Source organism: Heterocephalus glaber, unplaced genomic scaffold, assembly GCF_053883595.1.
Source record: "Heterocephalus glaber isolate CG9 unplaced genomic scaffold, H.glaber_assembly_v1.0 deba00000546, whole genome shotgun sequence".
In the NCBI taxonomy this organism is placed as follows: domain Eukaryota; kingdom Metazoa; phylum Chordata; class Mammalia; order Rodentia; family Bathyergidae; genus Heterocephalus; species Heterocephalus glaber.
Window position 1 is genome coordinate 40614890 of NW_028258147.1, and position 17484 is coordinate 40632373.

General features: G+C 41.5%; 1 protein-coding gene across 5 annotated transcripts in view; it reads right to left on the reverse strand.

Moving 5' to 3' along the window:
- Positions 1 to 17484, reverse strand: part of Slc28a3 (solute carrier family 28 member 3) — a 107491-nt gene that overhangs the window by 39331 nt on the left and 50676 nt on the right. For all 5 annotated transcript variants that reach the window (XR_002388685.2, XM_087204792.1, XM_087204790.1 and 2 more), the window contains one exon: positions 1724 to 1813. Coding sequence is in view for 3 of the 5 variants with exons in the window: in XM_087204790.1 (XP_087060916.1) it covers positions 1724 to 1813 (90 nt within the window). In the remaining 2 variants the exon portion in view is untranslated. The remainder of the gene's footprint in view (positions 1 to 1723; positions 1814 to 17484) is intronic.

Genomic DNA, 17484 nt, shown 5'->3' on the forward strand with positions numbered 1-17484 from the left:
CACTTCCTCACTTCCTGTTCACCACCTAGCCCACTGCAGTTTTCTACTGAAGGTTTCTGTCAGGGTCACCCAAGGTCTGCTGTGGCCAGACCAGGTAGCTATTCCTTATTTTTCACATTCCTGTTTACAACTGTAAAATATCTAACCTTTGTGTGTTTTTGTATAAAACAATTAGAAAAGGAGACTTTTTAAGAACAGTGTTAGGTCCCCAGCAAAACTGAGCTGAAAATATGGAGATTTCCCATATACCCTTGAACCTATCCTCCCCACTACAATGTCCTGCACTGGAGCTGTCCATTTGTCACAGCCAACGAGCCAGTTCTGACACATCAGCATCGCCCAGAGTTGGTTTACGTTTAGGTTCACTTTTGGTGTTGTGTGATCTGTGGGATTGGCTTACTACTGTCTAATGACATATGTCCACCATTGTAGTATCATACAAAATAGTTTCATTGCCCCCAAGTCTTATTTATCTCTGCCTCTTCCCTGATTTCTGGAAACCACTGATCTTTTTACTGTCTCCCTAGTTAGGCTTTTTCCAAAATGTCACATATTTGGAATGGTACAGTCAGTAGCCATTTCATATTGACTTCTTACATTCTGTAACATGCATTTAAGGCTTGTGTAGTCCTCTACATGGCTTGCTGGTTTGTTTCTGGATGTACCAGTGTTTATTTATCTGTTCACCTGCACAAAGATATCTGGGCCACTTTTAAGCCTTGGCACTGATGGATAAAGCTGCTATAGACATCTGTGTGCAAGTTTTTATGTAGTTTTCTTTTTAATCATTTGTAGAATATTTAGTTACATGAACACTTCTTACAATATATTGAGTGAAATACACACCTGATAATCTGCATACCAAGTAATATGGGTAGTATAATTCCAATGTAGATCACACATGCTGAATCCCAAGATGCAAGTTACAGATTTTTTTTTCTTGAATTACAGGTCAATTTTTATTTTCCAAAGTTTGCTGGAATAATTTTCCATATTTTCTACTGTAGGCAAGTTACCTTTTTATCATGAAAAAATTTTCCCCAGAGTGGTGCTGTTGTAGGCACTCAGTTACTTTTAAAAGGATGATCTACAAATGAATAATTATTTGCTCATTTAGCAGCAGTAAGTTTTCTTTCAATTAAATTCTATCCAGAATTCGACATATAAATGAAATAAAACAAGCCCTTCAGACTGGTTCAAACTCAGGTGACAAGTACTTCAGGGCATGATGGACACTGCTTTAGAACCATCTCTGAGCTGACTCCTTGTCTGCTTTATTTACCTGAAAATTCAGACACTTTTGTCCCAAGCCACATTTTAGGTGGCAGGGTCTTACCGTGTGGGCCAGGCTGACCTTGAACTCCTGAGCTCAAGGATCCTCCTGAGCTCAGGGATCCTCCTGACTTGGTCTCCTGAGTAGCTGGGACTCCAGGAGAGCAGCACTATGCTTGGCTCTAAACCACTATGGCTTGGCTCTAAACCACTATGGTTTGCCCTGGGTTTGACGTTCCTGGGGGAACTCTGAGGACAGGTGTATGCAAACAAAACCTCTCTGTTTGGCATGTTTTCTTCATGGCTCTGTCTCACACACTCTAATTACCACTTAGTTCCTGCCTCTGAGGGCCTGCTGCTGCCACTTTTTCTGTCCCACAGAGGCAGGTAGGTGCCTGCTGCTGCACAGCGTGACCATGGTGATAGTCCCTCAGCCAGCAACCAATCCTACCTGTCTGGGGCTTCCTTGCTCCCCGCTTGGCACAACTCTATTCCTTATTGAGTTGCTTCCTGATGTATTCTGGTTTTCAAAGTCTCCATCCTAAAAAAACAAAAGTACAGATTGCAAAAATAAAATGTCAGAGCTCAAACACAAACATCCTTTAGTGAATGACACCTAGAAGAATGCTGAAGGATGAGACACACGAAGATTAGATGTTTAGAGAGGCATTAGATTCAAGAAACTGCTATTAAGAAACACAGATGAGCCAGGAATGGTGGTGCATGTCTGTCATCCCAACACTTGGGAAGCTGAGGCAGGAGGATTGCCACAAGTTTGAGGCCGGCCTTCCCTACTTAGTGAGACTGTTTCAGGCACACAAAGAAACACAGACAAGGGAGGCATGGTGGTGCACACTTGTAATTCCAGCCACTAGCAGGCTGAGGCAGAGGGTCACAAGTTCAAGACCAGCATGGGCAATTTATCAGAGACCCTGTCTCAAAATAGAAAAGGGGATTCATCAATACAGTGACTGCCTAGCATGTGTTTTTGAGGTCCTGAGTTTAGTCCCAAGAACCACAAAACAAAACAACCAAAAACTAAACCAAAGCACACCAGCAACAAGAGTGACACAGATGATGTTTGCTTTGCTTTGTTCTGATGGATGAGATGGGTCTGTCTCAGTTGGAGGACCTAGGACAGGTTCCCCTCTAGGTCAGGCAGGTGTGTGCTACCAAGCACAGCTGGGTCCTGGGGGAGGACTCTCTTGTCTACCATATCGCACAGGGTTTCGCCTCACAAGATGAAATGAAGTGAAGCACAGCCTCGGAAATTTTACTCTTAGAGTCTAAGACTTAGATGATGGTCTTATGAGATGTTAATGTGTTTGTTTTCGTTTAAAGCATTGCTGCTACCAATGAACATGTGCAAATATCTCCTTTTGGAAAGTCATCTTGATTTCACTTTCAGGAACTAAAGTCTGTCCTGACCCTTCAGCTGCAGTTTCCAGATGTGACAAACACCTGGGTCTTTGCACTTTGATCTTTTTGCAGTGTCTAGTTCAGTGATGATGAAACTTTTAGAGCTTTCAATGATATAAACAGCCTGCTGTGGCATTTGTGCCATAGGTTCTTTACCACTGGTCTAAACTTTCTTCCACTGTGTCCCAACTTGCCTTTTCTAGGGGAAGGAGACTGATAAATGGTGTCAGGGAATGCCCTCTGCTGGCCTAAAGGTTGTGATCTCAGGGGGATCAAAAGTTTGAGGAGAGCCTGGACAACTAAGTGAGACTTTGTCTCACTTATATATATATAAGAGGCTGAGGGTGTAGCTTAGTAGCAGTGTGCTTGCCTGGAATGCATGAGGTCCTGGGTTTCATCCCTAACACCACAAAGTAAAAAGAGAAACAAAAGCAAAGAAAAAGACAAAAAGAAAAGATATGTATGATTTTTTAACTTTAGAACTCTAGATGGCCCCAAGAATCTAGATAATATCACAATTCCAATTTGTATTACCTTTTCCACTTAACAAAACACAAGAATGTGTCAACATGTATAACACCTTATGGTACACACATGATTTATGCACAAAAGTATTCTCACCATATTTCTTTCCTATGTTATAGCTGTTTATATCTTTCTTTGGCATAGATCTTTGCACATAGCAGACACTAACCATTATTGAACTGATGAGCTGATGAGCTATGGTGATTTTAATGTCATACCACTGTCCCACCAGTGATTTTAATGTCATTGTCCCAAAGCAGTGACTCTGGGCACTTGGCATAAGAACATGGCAGAGAAGGAAAGTGTGTACAGCATGCGAAGGTGACAAAATGTTGCTAATGGCTAAAGTTTACCAACGGAAACTTAGGGATGCATTCTGCTATTCTACTTGGGCGGATGCTTAAAATGTTCCTTAATGTCAAGTTAAAAACAAGGCTGAATCCAAGTTGCTGGGAAAACAGGACCCAAGTAATTGAGGGGCTAGGCTTCCAAGTCCCTCATACATGTGTGTCTTTGCTGCTTCTCTGTGTCTGGGACAAAACACTGGACACCCACAGCTTAAAGGAGGGAAGGCTTATTTTGGTTCACAGTTTCAGTCCATGGCTCCAGGGCAGGAACGGCATGGTGGAAGGGCCTGGCAGAGAACAGCTGCTCAACCCTTGGCAACCTGGAAGCAGAGAGAGAGGGAGCAGCGGGGAAAGAACACACCCTTCTGGGCCACAGTGCCCTGCCATCAGCCTCTTGTAACCCAGTCCAGCCTCCTAAAGGCACATCTAGGTACTGAACTCACTGGTGGATGAATCCACCTACATCCACTCATCTTCCCAACACATGTGACCTGGGGGACACTTAGCTTTAGACCTAGCCACATCTCCCCATCCTCCACCCTCCTACTCACAGCACAGTCTGTAGTTAGGGTTCTAGTTGACAATGTTCCAGCTCTCAGAGGAGCTTCCGCTTTCTTGGTGCAGATGACTCTTGCCACCTGGTGGCAGGACCTGGAACTTTCTTTAAGGAGCCGATGGACCCTGCTCTTTTGAAGCTGATGGTGTGGAAGGGGCCTGTGTACTCCAGGGCACAGAGTGTGCTCCTCTCAGGGCCAGGGAAAGCTCAGGCTGTGTTGCTCCAGTGCCAGCCTTGAGCTTTTCGTGTTTTCAGTAAGGGCAATGTCTCCCATTTGAGGATTTGCAGTAGAATGAGGCGGTTGGTGTGGGTTATTTGTGCCTGGAAAACGAGCCTTAAGAGGACTGCAGGATACAACAGTCTAGGTTGGAAGTTATTTTCTTTTAGGGCTTGAAATACTTCACTCCAGGCTCTCCTTGATTTGAGAGTTTGTGTTGAGAAGTCAGCTGTGATTCTGATGGGCTTTCCTATGTAGGTGATTTGTTTCTTTTCTCTAACTGCTTGTAGGATTTTGTTCTGCTGTTGGGTTTCTGGGATCTTGACTATTATATGTCTAGATGTAGATTTTTTTAAAATCATGGCTAGTTGGAGTTCTATATGCCTTACTTATCTGTATGTCCAATTCTCTACCTCTGTCTGGGAAGTTTTCCACTATTACTTCTGTGAAAGTTTTTTTTTTTATGTCAATTGTGCTTTCTCCTGTTTTTTCATGGATTCCTATCAGTCTTATGTTATTTTTCTTTGCATCACCTAGCAGTTGTTGGATTGATTTCTCGTGGTCCCTTACAATTTTTAAGAAATCTCTATTTTCATGGTCTCTAACGGTGATCCTGTCTTCTATATCTGATATTCTATCTTTAGATTCCCTTAATCTGCTGTGGATACTTTCAGTGGAGTTTTTGATCTCCTGAATATCTGTTTGAATCTAGACCCATACCTATCACCATGCACCAAACTAAGATCGAAGTGGATTAAAGATATAAATATTAAGACAGAAACACTAAACTTGCTGGAAGACAAGTTAGGTAGAACTCTTGAAGACATTGGCATAGGAAAAGACTTCATGAACAAAACCTCAGCATCACGGGAACTAGCAAAAAGAATCAACAACTGGGATCTCATCTCATTAAAAAGCTTCTGCACTGCAAAAGAAACCACCAAGAGAGCTAAGAGACAACCTACAATATGGGAAAAAATTTTTAGCAGCTGTACCTCAGACAAAGGACTACTATCTAGAATATATAAAGAATTGAAAAAAATCAGACTCCCCAAATTCAAAGACCCAATTCAAAAATGGGCATCTGAAATGAACAGACATTTCTCAGACAAAGAAGTAAAAGCAGCAAATAAATATATGAAAAAATGTTCAACATCACTGGTCATTCAAGAGATGCAGATGAAAACAACACTAAAATTCTACCTCACCCCAGAAAGAATGGTTGCTATCAAGAAATCAACCAACAACAAATGCTGGCAGGGTTGTGGGGAGAAAGGAACCCTTCTCCACTGCTGGTGGGAGTGCAGACTGGTGCAACCACTGTGGAAATCAGTATGGAGATACCTCAAAGAACTAGGGCTAGAGGTCCCATTTGACCCAGCTATTCCCCTGCTGGGTATGTTCCCAAAAGAATTAAAAGAATCATACCACAGTGATATATGTGCACCCATGTTCATAGCGGCACAGTTTGTAATAGCTAAAGCTTGCAAACAGCCCAAGTGCCCATCAACTGGAAACCGGATAAAGAAAATGTGATTTTTTAAAAATAGAATGGAGTACTACTCAGCCATAAAGAATGAGAAACTAGAGTCATTTATAGCTAAATGGATGCATATAGAGGCCATACTCTTAAGTGAAATAAATAGGACACACATGTGTAAATACCGAATAGTTTCACTAGTGTGAGAAACTGATAGTGTAAATAAGAATTAAAATGTTTAAAATGAATAATTGATAATTTGAAATAGGAAAAAAGGTCCAAAGACTAAGGAGTGAAGGGAGGGGAAGGGGAAAGGAAAAGAGGGAAAGGAAAAACTATGAGAAAAGAAAAAAACAAATGGAAATGAAATCTATGTAAATAGGGAAGGGTGGAGGAGGTGAAGGGCACACAGGTAATGGGGGAAAAATAAGAACCAAGACACATCATGTACAGGTACAAGCACTCAATGATAAATGTAAACAAATTGTATACCTAAAGTGTACCAATAAAATGTACCAATAAAATTAATTAAAAAAAAAAAAAGAGGACTGCGTTTTTGTTTCTCTGAAATTGGAGTCCTGGGGCATCAGTAAGGGGCTCACAATTGTCTCTTAGCCCATGGATTCTTCCCATGTTTTTAGCAATTCAGAGGATAGCACAAGGCTCTGGTCCTGCCCTACAACCTGTGACCTCTCAGATCAGAGCCATGACTCTCAGGATGGCGAGAAGGGGGTAGTTTTATGAGCATTCTAAGCAGTGAACAGCACACCTGGGTAAATTTCTGCTTTAGTTGCTGGGTGTGTTAAAGGTGACAGCTCTGGCTCAGGACCCTTTCGAGGGCAGGGCCTTGTAGCTAGGAGGACACTGTGCCCGGAATTTGGTTCCCAGCTGTTTCTGACCTTGCATTTCCTTTGCTTCTAGAGCCACAGGGGCTGCTACAGGGAGGTGCAGGGGCCCTTTCTATACTATGTTCTTCCCTTCATTGGGTTTCTAAATCCATCATAACTTCTAGAACACTGAGGTTGCTAAAACCACCTCCCCCCTGGGTAGTGTCCCCTTCTAAAGCATTTTAGCTGACACATGGCCACCCAGGAAAAGCTACATTTCTAAGCTTCTTTGCAAAGTGGGTTAATCAAAGGGGTGCCTCATGAGGCTTGGAGAATGTTCTCTAAGAGGTAGCTGGAAGCTGCTCCTGGTAGCTTCTGTCTTGCTGCCTGGTGTGTAGACAGCTCTGTTCCAGGCCCGGAACATAAGGACTGATTCTGGGGATGCTGAGGGAGGTGCTGGGAGGGCTGGGATCCCGAGAGCCTGGAGTGGCCACTCACATGTTCTGTGTTGCTTTTACCCTGATTTGTATCCAGATGAAACCAGCTTCTCCCACATTACTTTTGTTTTGGACTTTTATTTTGCCTGAATGATACAGTCTTAGTAATACAAGATATTACTTTAGACCTTTCGCAAAGCTTTGTATTTAGTCCTCATACAAGGCCTGTAAGGCAGGATCTGCGCTCTTCAGTTTTACAGATGGAGAGACAGAGGCAAAGATAAGTCAATATTTGGGTTGCAGAGCCAGAAGCAGCTGAGGTGGGATCTGAGCTCAGCCTGCCCATCCCGCCTGTATCGAACCCTGGACTAAGGAGTGTGGGAACACATGGCAGTAGTTTTCCAGAGCAGCTGAACCAGTGCCTCTGCAGCTTTGTGGAACACAAATGGTATGCGCTGCAGTTTGAGCACAGTCTGGCTCCTTCACAATCATGCTGATTGAGTCCCTCTTATGATTCATTAGGAGATGGGATGAGGTGGGTGGAGCTGTAAGAGGTGATAGGTGAGTGAGTTAACCCCTGGTGAGATTAACTGGGTATCTCAAGAGTGGGGCTGCTGTAAAGACCAGTTAGGCGTAGCACCCATGAGCTCCCTGTCTTTCACCACACGATGCCCTGCACTGCCTCCAGACACTGCCAACAGGAAGACATGGCCAGATGTGGCCTTGTGACCTTGGACAAGAACTGAGAGCCCAAATAAGCCTCTTTCTTCATAACTTACCTAGCATATGGTATTGTTATTAACAATAGGAAACAGACTAAGACAACATAGAACTGCTTCCCTTACCTCTCCAAAAAAGTTCCCTAAAGTCAAGCTTTGGGTGATTGAATAAAAGTGTCAGAAACACATCTCTAATTTCTGTTGTTTTTGAGCTTCTTCAAGTGATCTAATTTTTCTGTAATCACTTCCTGGATATGCAGTAAGACTAGAATAGAACAACTGCCTCAAGTGGTAACTTAAAATTCCAAAATGCAGTACAAATTGATTGTGGGAAGTGGGCCTACCTTAACCTTAGGAGCACAGTTTCTCAAATACTGACATAGTGTGTGCACTACTTGGTGCTGTACTGTGAGGAGGAGCTTAGGTCCTGTGGTTATAGCTGGGTGCACATCTAAGTGTCATTTCTCAAGGCCTTGAGCTCTAGTAAATGGGATGGCATTATCATACCCGGATGGGACCGGACAGCTTGTCCAGTTCTGTGCATGATCAGTGCTCACTGGCTTTTGCGTGATTTTATGGTGTAGTCTGCTCCTTGCTTGCTTGCTCTGTACAGTCATGTTGTCCTCTATTGTTAAAATTTGGCTTGTAAAGCCACCATCTGTTTGGTGAATCAGATCTCTGTAAACTGTTTGAGATCACTCCTTCTCATTTTTATTTTTTTTTCTGCACATGTCACATGTTCTAAGGCCATTTCTCTGAATGCATGGGCTTCCTCAGGAATGACTGTATTTTCTCAGTATTCTGGGAGCCTTCAATCTTTATGAAACACTCTTAGCCCTTTTGGGTCACATGACTTCCTGGCTCAGGCCTTGGGTATGTGTGACCCTCCCTGAGATGTTACTGTGGCTCTAGCCATGTTGGTCCAGAAGCTGGGTCAGAAGCACAGCAGTGGTGGGAGGACCCCTGTGGTCACCCTGGGACTCACTGTCACCTTCCTTTGCACAATTCTGTCACCTCCGAATGCCCTGGGAGGGTTGGCTTGAGTGCAAGGAGGGAGGCCTCTGTTCTGCTGCAAATGGCAGCAACGCTGGTCATGTCTATGACTTTAGACACTGCTAACGTTCTACCTTTCCTTGTGGTTTTCAGGAATCAGGGCCAGAGGAAACTCCCAATATAGGGATGTCAGGAAGAGGGAAAAGAGGCAGCATTCTTATTATGGTTTAGATCTTAAATGTCCCTGAAAGGTCTCATGTAGGTTGGATCATGAGGATGCTGTACTCATTGGTGGATTAATCCATTGATGAATTCATAGTCACACATGCTGTTAGGAGAGGGGATTGGGGTGGAAGTGGCTTAGTGGGTGTGTGATCTGGAAGGGTGTATTCTTGTCCCCTGCTGCTCCCTTTTCTCTCTGCTTCCTGGGCACCATGGGGTGAGTGGCATTCCAATGTCATCCCCTTCCACCAGGCTGTTTTGCTTTGCAGACAGTGAACTGTGGATGGAATCCTCTGAAAACCATAAACCCAGATAAACCTCTCCTCCTTTAAGTTGTGGCTGATACTGATGGGTATTGTGCCCAGCAATGAAAGCTGACAAGTACAGTTCTATACCCAAAGGAGAATTAAATGAAGGCTGATAACCAGATTTTTAAAAAGGGTTTGCAGGCAAGTACTCATCACAGGTTTTCCCTGAACTTTCTTGAAGTAACTGCTAGGGAAGAAGCCAAACAAACATGGAGACATTATGATAAAAAGAGTGAGGATACATTTTGAATCTATTTAACAAATTTGAATCTAGAACAACTCCAGCAATTGTGATTCCAGAATGAATTATAATCTCTGACCATATAGAAAAGATCATTAGAATGTTACTAAGGGAGAAAGAAAAGATAGAAGGCAGGCTAAATATGCCAATTTCCTTCCTTTTAGTTTCTGGGAGCTGAAAGAGATTATGAATAGCAATGTAAGACAGAATAGTAAGAATTAAATGTGTGTGTGTGTGTGTGTGTGTTTTAGCAAAAATCAAGTGGTAGAGGAAAAGGACATAAAATAATGAAAAAAGCAAAAGGTAATAATTTTGTAATTGGTCATAGTTTGAAGTTATAAAAGGAACCATTAAACCAAACAAATTTTTTTGGAAGAAATCAAACAAAAATTTGTTTGAAATTTTTTTTCTTGTATGAAAACATAAGAACCATACAGTGAAAAGACCTTTTGAAAGCATACCATGCAATGTGGCGACAGAAACTAAACAAACCTGGAATCAGCCAGCTGCAGACAGGCAGGTCTGCACACGCCCTACCAAGGTCACAAGTTGAGCAGAACACACAGAATCAGCCCACGCCCCAGCAACAATCCACTGGACACCCCCGCCCGCCCCCCCCGCCCCCCCCCCCCCCGCTCTTCTGTACAGCCACCTGGTTCCACACTACAAAGATGCAGAGCACACCGGACCACCAAACCACGGTACTGAGTCCGGCCACTCCCGGCCCAGAGGTAGGGGCTTCTGAGCTGTCGTCCCACTGCTCCTGGTCCAGAGAAGGGGGCTTCCCTGCCACCATCCCTCCCACTGCTCCCAGCCCAGAGGAAAGGGCTTTTGGGCCACCTTCTGTCCCACCGCTCCTGGCCTAGAGGAAGGGGCTTCGGGGCCACCATCCCTCCCGCTGCTCCCGGCCCCTGTCCCACCTCTCCTAGCTCAGAGGAGGTAAACTGTGCAGGCACCAACAGCCCTCCACCCAAGTTGAAATGAGAAAACACATAAATAAGTCTCAAAACCAGACTTCCAGATCACCTACAGCAACCCCAAAGGGAAATGAGATGGAACACTCTGATACTCAACCACCTGGACCCACTGAACTGGCAACAAAAGGGGATCTGGAAAAAATAAAGTCAGAAATAATTTCTCAGATAACAGGAGAAATTGTGCCCCTAGTGCAAGACATGATTAACAAATCTAGAGAGGAGCTGAGGAACATGATGGAATCCCAACATAGGAAACAAATGGAATCCATAAAACAGATGCAAATAGATTTCCAGGACAAGAAAAACTCCATTGAAAGTCTACACAGCAGAATGAGCCAATGTGAGGATAGAATTTCAGATATAGAAGATAAGATTGTAATTAATGACTAGGAAAAGAAAAATTGCTTCAAAATTATAAGGGAACATGAGAAATCAATCCAGCAACTGCTAGATGATGCAAAGAAGAATAACATAAGACTGATTGGAGTCAATGAAGTAACAGGAGAGAGTGGAGATGACATAAAAAATTTTTTTCACAGAAATAATGGCAGAAAAGTTCCCAAGCAGGGGAAAAGAGCTTGATATATAGATAAGTGAGGCATATAGGACTCCAAATAGCCTTGATCAAAAAAAATCTACACATAGGCATATAATTGTTAAGATTCCAGAAACTGAACAGGAGAACACAGTTCTACAAGCAGCTAGAGAAAAGAAAAAAAGCACCTACAAAGGAAAGCCCATCAGAATCACAGCAGATTTCTCAACACAAACCATCAAGGCAAGAAGAACTTGGGGTGACATATTCCAAGCCCTAAAGGAAAACAGCCTCCAACCCAGATTGATGAACCCTGCAAAACTATCTTTCAAAATGGATGGAGAAATAAGATACTTTCATGACAAAGAGCACCTTAGGAACTTTGTGAATACCAAACCAGCACTCCACAGAATTTTACACAATATCCTAGGAACAGACATTGAGGAGCACAATCCCAGGAAGCAAAGCAGAATGAACCCATCTGGCATGACAAGAAATTAAATGGAAAGGGGGAGAACCCAACAAAAAGAAAAAGTCATGGCAATGACAAGTCAATATGTTTCAGTTATAACCATCAATGTTAATGGTCTCAACTCACCAATCAAAAGAAATAGACTGGCAGAATGGATCAAGAAGCAAAATCCAACAATATGCTGCATCCAAGAAACACACTTAATTCAAAAGGAAACTCATAGACTGAAAGTTAAAGGGTGGAAAACAATACTGCATGTGACAGGAACCTGAAAAAAAGCAGGAGTAGCTATCCTCTTTACAGATCAAGTAGATTTCAAACCAACACTGATTAAGAGAGATGAAGAAGGACACTACATCCTTGTAAAGGGAAGAATCCAAGAGGAAGAGATGACAATCATAAATATCTATACACCAAACACTAGTGCACCCAACTATATAAAACAAATACTAACGGACATGAAAAGTCATATGTGCACTAATACAATTGTAGTGGGGGACCTCAGCACCCCACTGTCACAAATAGATAGATCAACTAGACAAAAAATAAGTAATGAAATACTAGAACTCAATCAAACTCTTGAACAAATGAACTTAACAGATGTTTACAGAGTCTTCCACCCCACAAAATCAGAATACACATTCTTCTCAGCTGCACATGGGTCATTCTCCAAAATAGACCACATACTCACTCATAGAATGCGTTCAAGTAAGTGCAAGGGAATTGAAGTTATCCCCTGTATATTATCAGACCATAGTCCAGTGAAATTAGAGATCAATAGCAAAATAAACACATGGAAATTGAGCATAAAATTTCTGAATAACCAATGGGTCACAGAGAAAATTAAAGAAGAAATCAGACAACTCCTTCAATCAAATGACAATGACAATTCAACATATGAGAATCTATGGGTCACTTTGAAAGCAGTCTTATGAGGGAAATTCATAGCAGTGAATATACATATTAGGAAAACAGCAAGCCCAATTAAACAACCTGATGCTGAACCTCAAACTTCTAGAAAAAGAAGAGCAGGACAAACCCAAAGCTCATACAAGGGTGGAAATTACAAAGATCAGAGGAGAAATCAATTCAATGGAGACTAAGAGAATGATACAAAAAATCAACGAAGGCAAGAGTTGGTTCTTCGAAAGAATCAACAAAATTGACAAACTCTCAGCCAGCCTTATTAGACAAAGGAAAGAAAAGGCCAAATCCATGCAATTAGGAATGAAAAGGGTGAAATTACAACAGATCCAGCAGAAATCCAGAGGATCATCAATACCTACTTCCAGAACCTATATGCCAATAAGATGGAAAACACAGAAGAAATGGACAGATTCCTAGATACATATGAAATATCAACGTTGAACGAAGAAGTCCTAAAAATTCTAAACAACCCAATATCAACCAATGAAATTGAAAATGTAATTAAAAACTTATCAACTAAGAAAAGTCCGGGCCCTGATGGCTTCACCGCTGAATTCTACAAGACATTTAGAGAGGAACTGCTGCCACTACTGTTTAAACTCTTCAATGAAATGAAAGGGAAGCAATACTCCCAAATTTATTCCTGGAAGCAAGCATCACCTTAATCCTCAAAGCAGAGAAAGATCCAACCAAAAAGGAGAACTATAGGCCAATCTCACTAATGAACATAGATGCAAAAATCCTTAATAAGATACTGGCAAATAGAATGCAGAAGATCATCAAGAAGATCATACACCCTGATCAAGTGAGATTCATCCCAGGGATGCAGGGATGGCTCAATATATGCAAATCAATCAATGTAGTACACTATATCAATAGAGCCAAGGACAAAAACCATATGATTATCTCCATAGATACAGAAAAAGCATTTGACAAAATCCAACATGCATTTATGATAAAAACCCTACAAAATTTGGAATAGATGGTCTCTACCTGAAACTGATAGAAGCCATCTATGAAAAACCAACAGCCAGTATTTTACTAAATGGTCAAAAACTGAAATCCTTCACACTAAAATGAGGAACAAGACAAGGATGTCCACAATCACCACTCTTGTTCAATATAGTTCTGGAAACATTAGCTACGACAATGAGACAAGAGAAAGAAACAAAAGGAATAGAGATAGGAAATGAAGAAGTCAAACAGTCATTATTTGCAGATGACATGATACTCTATATAGAAGACCCCAAGAACTCCACCAAAAGTCTGCTAGACTTAATAACCAAATTCAGTCAAGTAGCTGGTTACTAGGTCAACACACAAAAATCAATAGCTTTCCTCTACACCAATGACAGCCGCACTGAGAGAGAAATAGGGCAAATAATTCCTTTCACAATAGCATCCAAAAAACTGAAATACCTAGGAATCAACCTAACAAAAGAAATCAAAGACCTCTTCTCTGAAAACTATGGCAGTCTGAAAAGAGAGATTGAAGATGACATCAGAAATGGACAGATATCCCCTGCTCCTGGGCAGGAAGGAACAATATAGTGAAAATGGCCATACTTCCAAAACTGCTATATAGATTTAATGCAATTCCAATTGAGATGCCAGCAGCATACTTCAGAGACCTTGAGAAAACAATCTAAAAATTCATTTGGAACAAGAAGAGACCCAGAAGAGCAAAAGCAATTCTAGATAACAGAGACATGGCAGGGGGTATCACAATCCCCAACCTGCAACTATACTACAAAGCTACTGTGATAAAAACAGCATGGTACTGGCAAAGAAACAGACTTGAGGACCAGTGGAACAGATTAGAAGATGCAGAAACAACGCCAGACCCACTCAGCCAACTCATCTTTGATAAAGGAGCCAAACACCCTCACTGGAGGAAAGATAGCCTCTTTAATAAATGGTGCTGGAAAAATTGGGCTTCAACTTGCCAACGATTAAAACTAGACCTATATCTCTCACCATGCACTAAACTAAAATCAAAATGGATTAAAGATCTAAATATTAAAATAGAAAGTCTGAACCAGTTGGAACACAGGTTAGGTAGAATCCTTGAAGACATCGGTGTAGGAAAAGATTTTATGAACAAAACCTCAGTTGCCCATGAGCTAGCACAATCAACAAGTGGGATCTCTTTGTATTAAAAAGCTTCTGCACAGCAAGAGAAACCACCAGCAGTGTGAAGAGACAACCCACAATCTGGGAAAATATCTTCACCTGCTCTTCCTCAGACAAAGGTCTACTATCTTGAATCTATAAAGAACTTAAAAAGATCAGACCTCCCAAATTTAAAGACCCAATCCAAAAATGGGCATCTGAAATGAACAGACATTTCTCAGACAAAGAAGTAGAAATAGCAAAGAAATACATGAAAAAATGTTCAACATCCCTGGTCATTCGAGAGATGCAAATGAAAACAACACTGAGATTCCACCTCACTCCAGAAAGAATGGCTGCTACCATGAAATCAACCAATAACAAATGCTGGCGGCGCTGTGAAGAAAGAGGAACCCTGCTCCACTGCTGGTGGGAGTGTAGACTGGTGCAACCACTGTGGAAATCAGTATGAAGATACCTCAAAGAACCAGGACTGGAAGTCTCATTTGACCCCGCTATTCCACTGCTGGGGATCTTCCCCAAAGAATTAAAAGAATCATGCCACAGTGATATATGTTCACCCATGTTCATAGCAGCCCAGTTTGTGATAGCTAAAACTTGGAAACAGCCCAAATGCCCATCAACTGGAGACTGGATAAAGAAAATGTGGTTTTTTAATAAAATGGAGTACTACTCAGCCATAAAAAATGAGAAATTAGAGACATTTATAGCTAAGTGGATGCACATTGAGGTGATACTCTTAAGTGAAATAAACAGGACACATATGTGTAAATACTGTAGTTTCTCTAGTGTGAGAAACTGAAAGTGTAAATAAGGACTAATAAGTATAATAGATAAAGTGAAATAGGAAGAAAAGGGGCAAAGGGGAAGGGGAAGTGAGAGGTGTAGGGGAAAGGAAAGAAGGGAATGGGATTAATATGAGAAAATGGAAAAATAGGAACAAAATCTTTGTAAATAGGGAGGACTGGAGGGGTTGAAGGGAGGGCTGGGCAAGGGTGAAAAATGAGAATCAAGAGAGATTATGTAAAGGTGCAAATTTCCAATGATGAGTGTCATTATATTGTATACCTAAAATGTACCAATGATTAGAATGAATAATTGATAATGTAAAACAGGAAGAAAAAGCCCAAAGGGGTAGGGGTAGTGGGAGGGGCAGGGGAAAGGAAAGAAGGGAAAGGAAAAATGATGAGAAATGGAAAAAATGGAAATAAAGTCTTTGTAAATAGGGAAGGGTGGAGGGCGTGAAGGGAGGGCTAGGAATGGGGAAAAAATAAGAACCAAGATGCATTATGTAAAGGTACAGTTCCCAATGAGAAATGTAATTGTGTTGTATACCTACAGTGTACCAATAAAAGAATTTAACAACAACAACAAAAACAACAACTAGAACAACAACAAAAAACTAAATAACCTTTCTGGTAAATCCATCAGTGGACTTGATTGAATCAGATGGAACAACAAACAAAACATAACCACAAATTGAAAATGGCTCTTTGATCTAGACAGGTAAAAACTTCAGTGGTCATGGTCTTACTCCACTAAGGCTGAAATTTTGCAAAAAATAGAATTAATGTGTCTAAACAGAAGCAATGGCCCAGGTACAGTCTCACACTCAGAGAAGCCTGACTATCTTCTTATAAATGGCATTGGAAGACATACAGGAAATATAGCAGAAATATCTGGAAACACACTGAGGAAGAAGTTCTCTAAACTTTTGGGCCTATGACAGATAAACAGACGAAATCAGAATAAGGAAAACCAAAATAACAATATGACTCTGATTGGTATTTACTGGTTTCTATAACTTGAACAGAGAATAAATTATGGCCAAGCTGGTTAGTTGTTCCCAATGTGTATTTATCTCTATTTTCCTTAGAAATAGGACTTTGAATTCTGTGGGCCCTCACACTGTCCTGCATGAAAATATTGGAGGGCAGATGGTGGAGCCAGGGCACCCCTTTCTGAATGTTGAAAAATACATAAAATCAAATGTATATAAGAAAACTAGTCATACTGCAAGTTACTGAAATATTATTTAGTTATTTTTTGTGATGCTGGGGCTCCAATCCAGGGCCTCATGCACACTAGGCAGTTTATGACTGAGCTATGTCCCCAGCTGAAAGTTATTAACTGAGTCTGTGATAGATGAACATGTGTCTCTACAATCCAACAAGGTCCAGTGGCAAGTCCTAAATACTACTCCAATTGCAATGTTGTGGAGGTAAATTACATTTACAACAGATAGGAATTCTTTTTATTACCCTGAGGGCTTTTCATTCCAAATAAGAGTTCCATCTCCTTCTGCCCTTTGGAATGGAGGGTGTCTGCTCCTCCTCAGGACCATCTGGAAAGCTTCCTGACCACCTCATCCAGGCATCTCTTTGTTATCCAGCAACCTTAGTGGCTACATATGGAATATGGGCCCTTTTCCTTTTATTGGTGTGTCATCTTGGTTTTGTTTCTGGGTCAGCCAGTACTGTTGCCCAGTAAATCTACTCATGGAAGAAATCAAGGAATAAAACCCTCAGCATTGTGCTCTTTTGCACTGTGGTTATTTAGGTTCTTTGAAAAGAAAGAAAGAACTAATAAAAAAGAAAATAAATAGTTTAAACATCTTGCTTAACTACTAAAAGCCAATGTCATAATTTTTCTAAAAGTGGTTGTCTTTTCACCCTTTGGAATGAATGAATCCTGGTTATGTTTAGAAGAAATGCATGGCCTCTGATCTCATTCTGGAGGCTCCTGTAGGCCAGTGTGGTTGAGCAAGGAGTGTCCAGGGGGCGCCATGCACCACCGCTGAGGGTCTTGCCCTGCACCCCACGTGCTATTCAGGCAGCTGTTGGCTCTAGGAGCAGGAAAGTGATTAAAAATATTAAT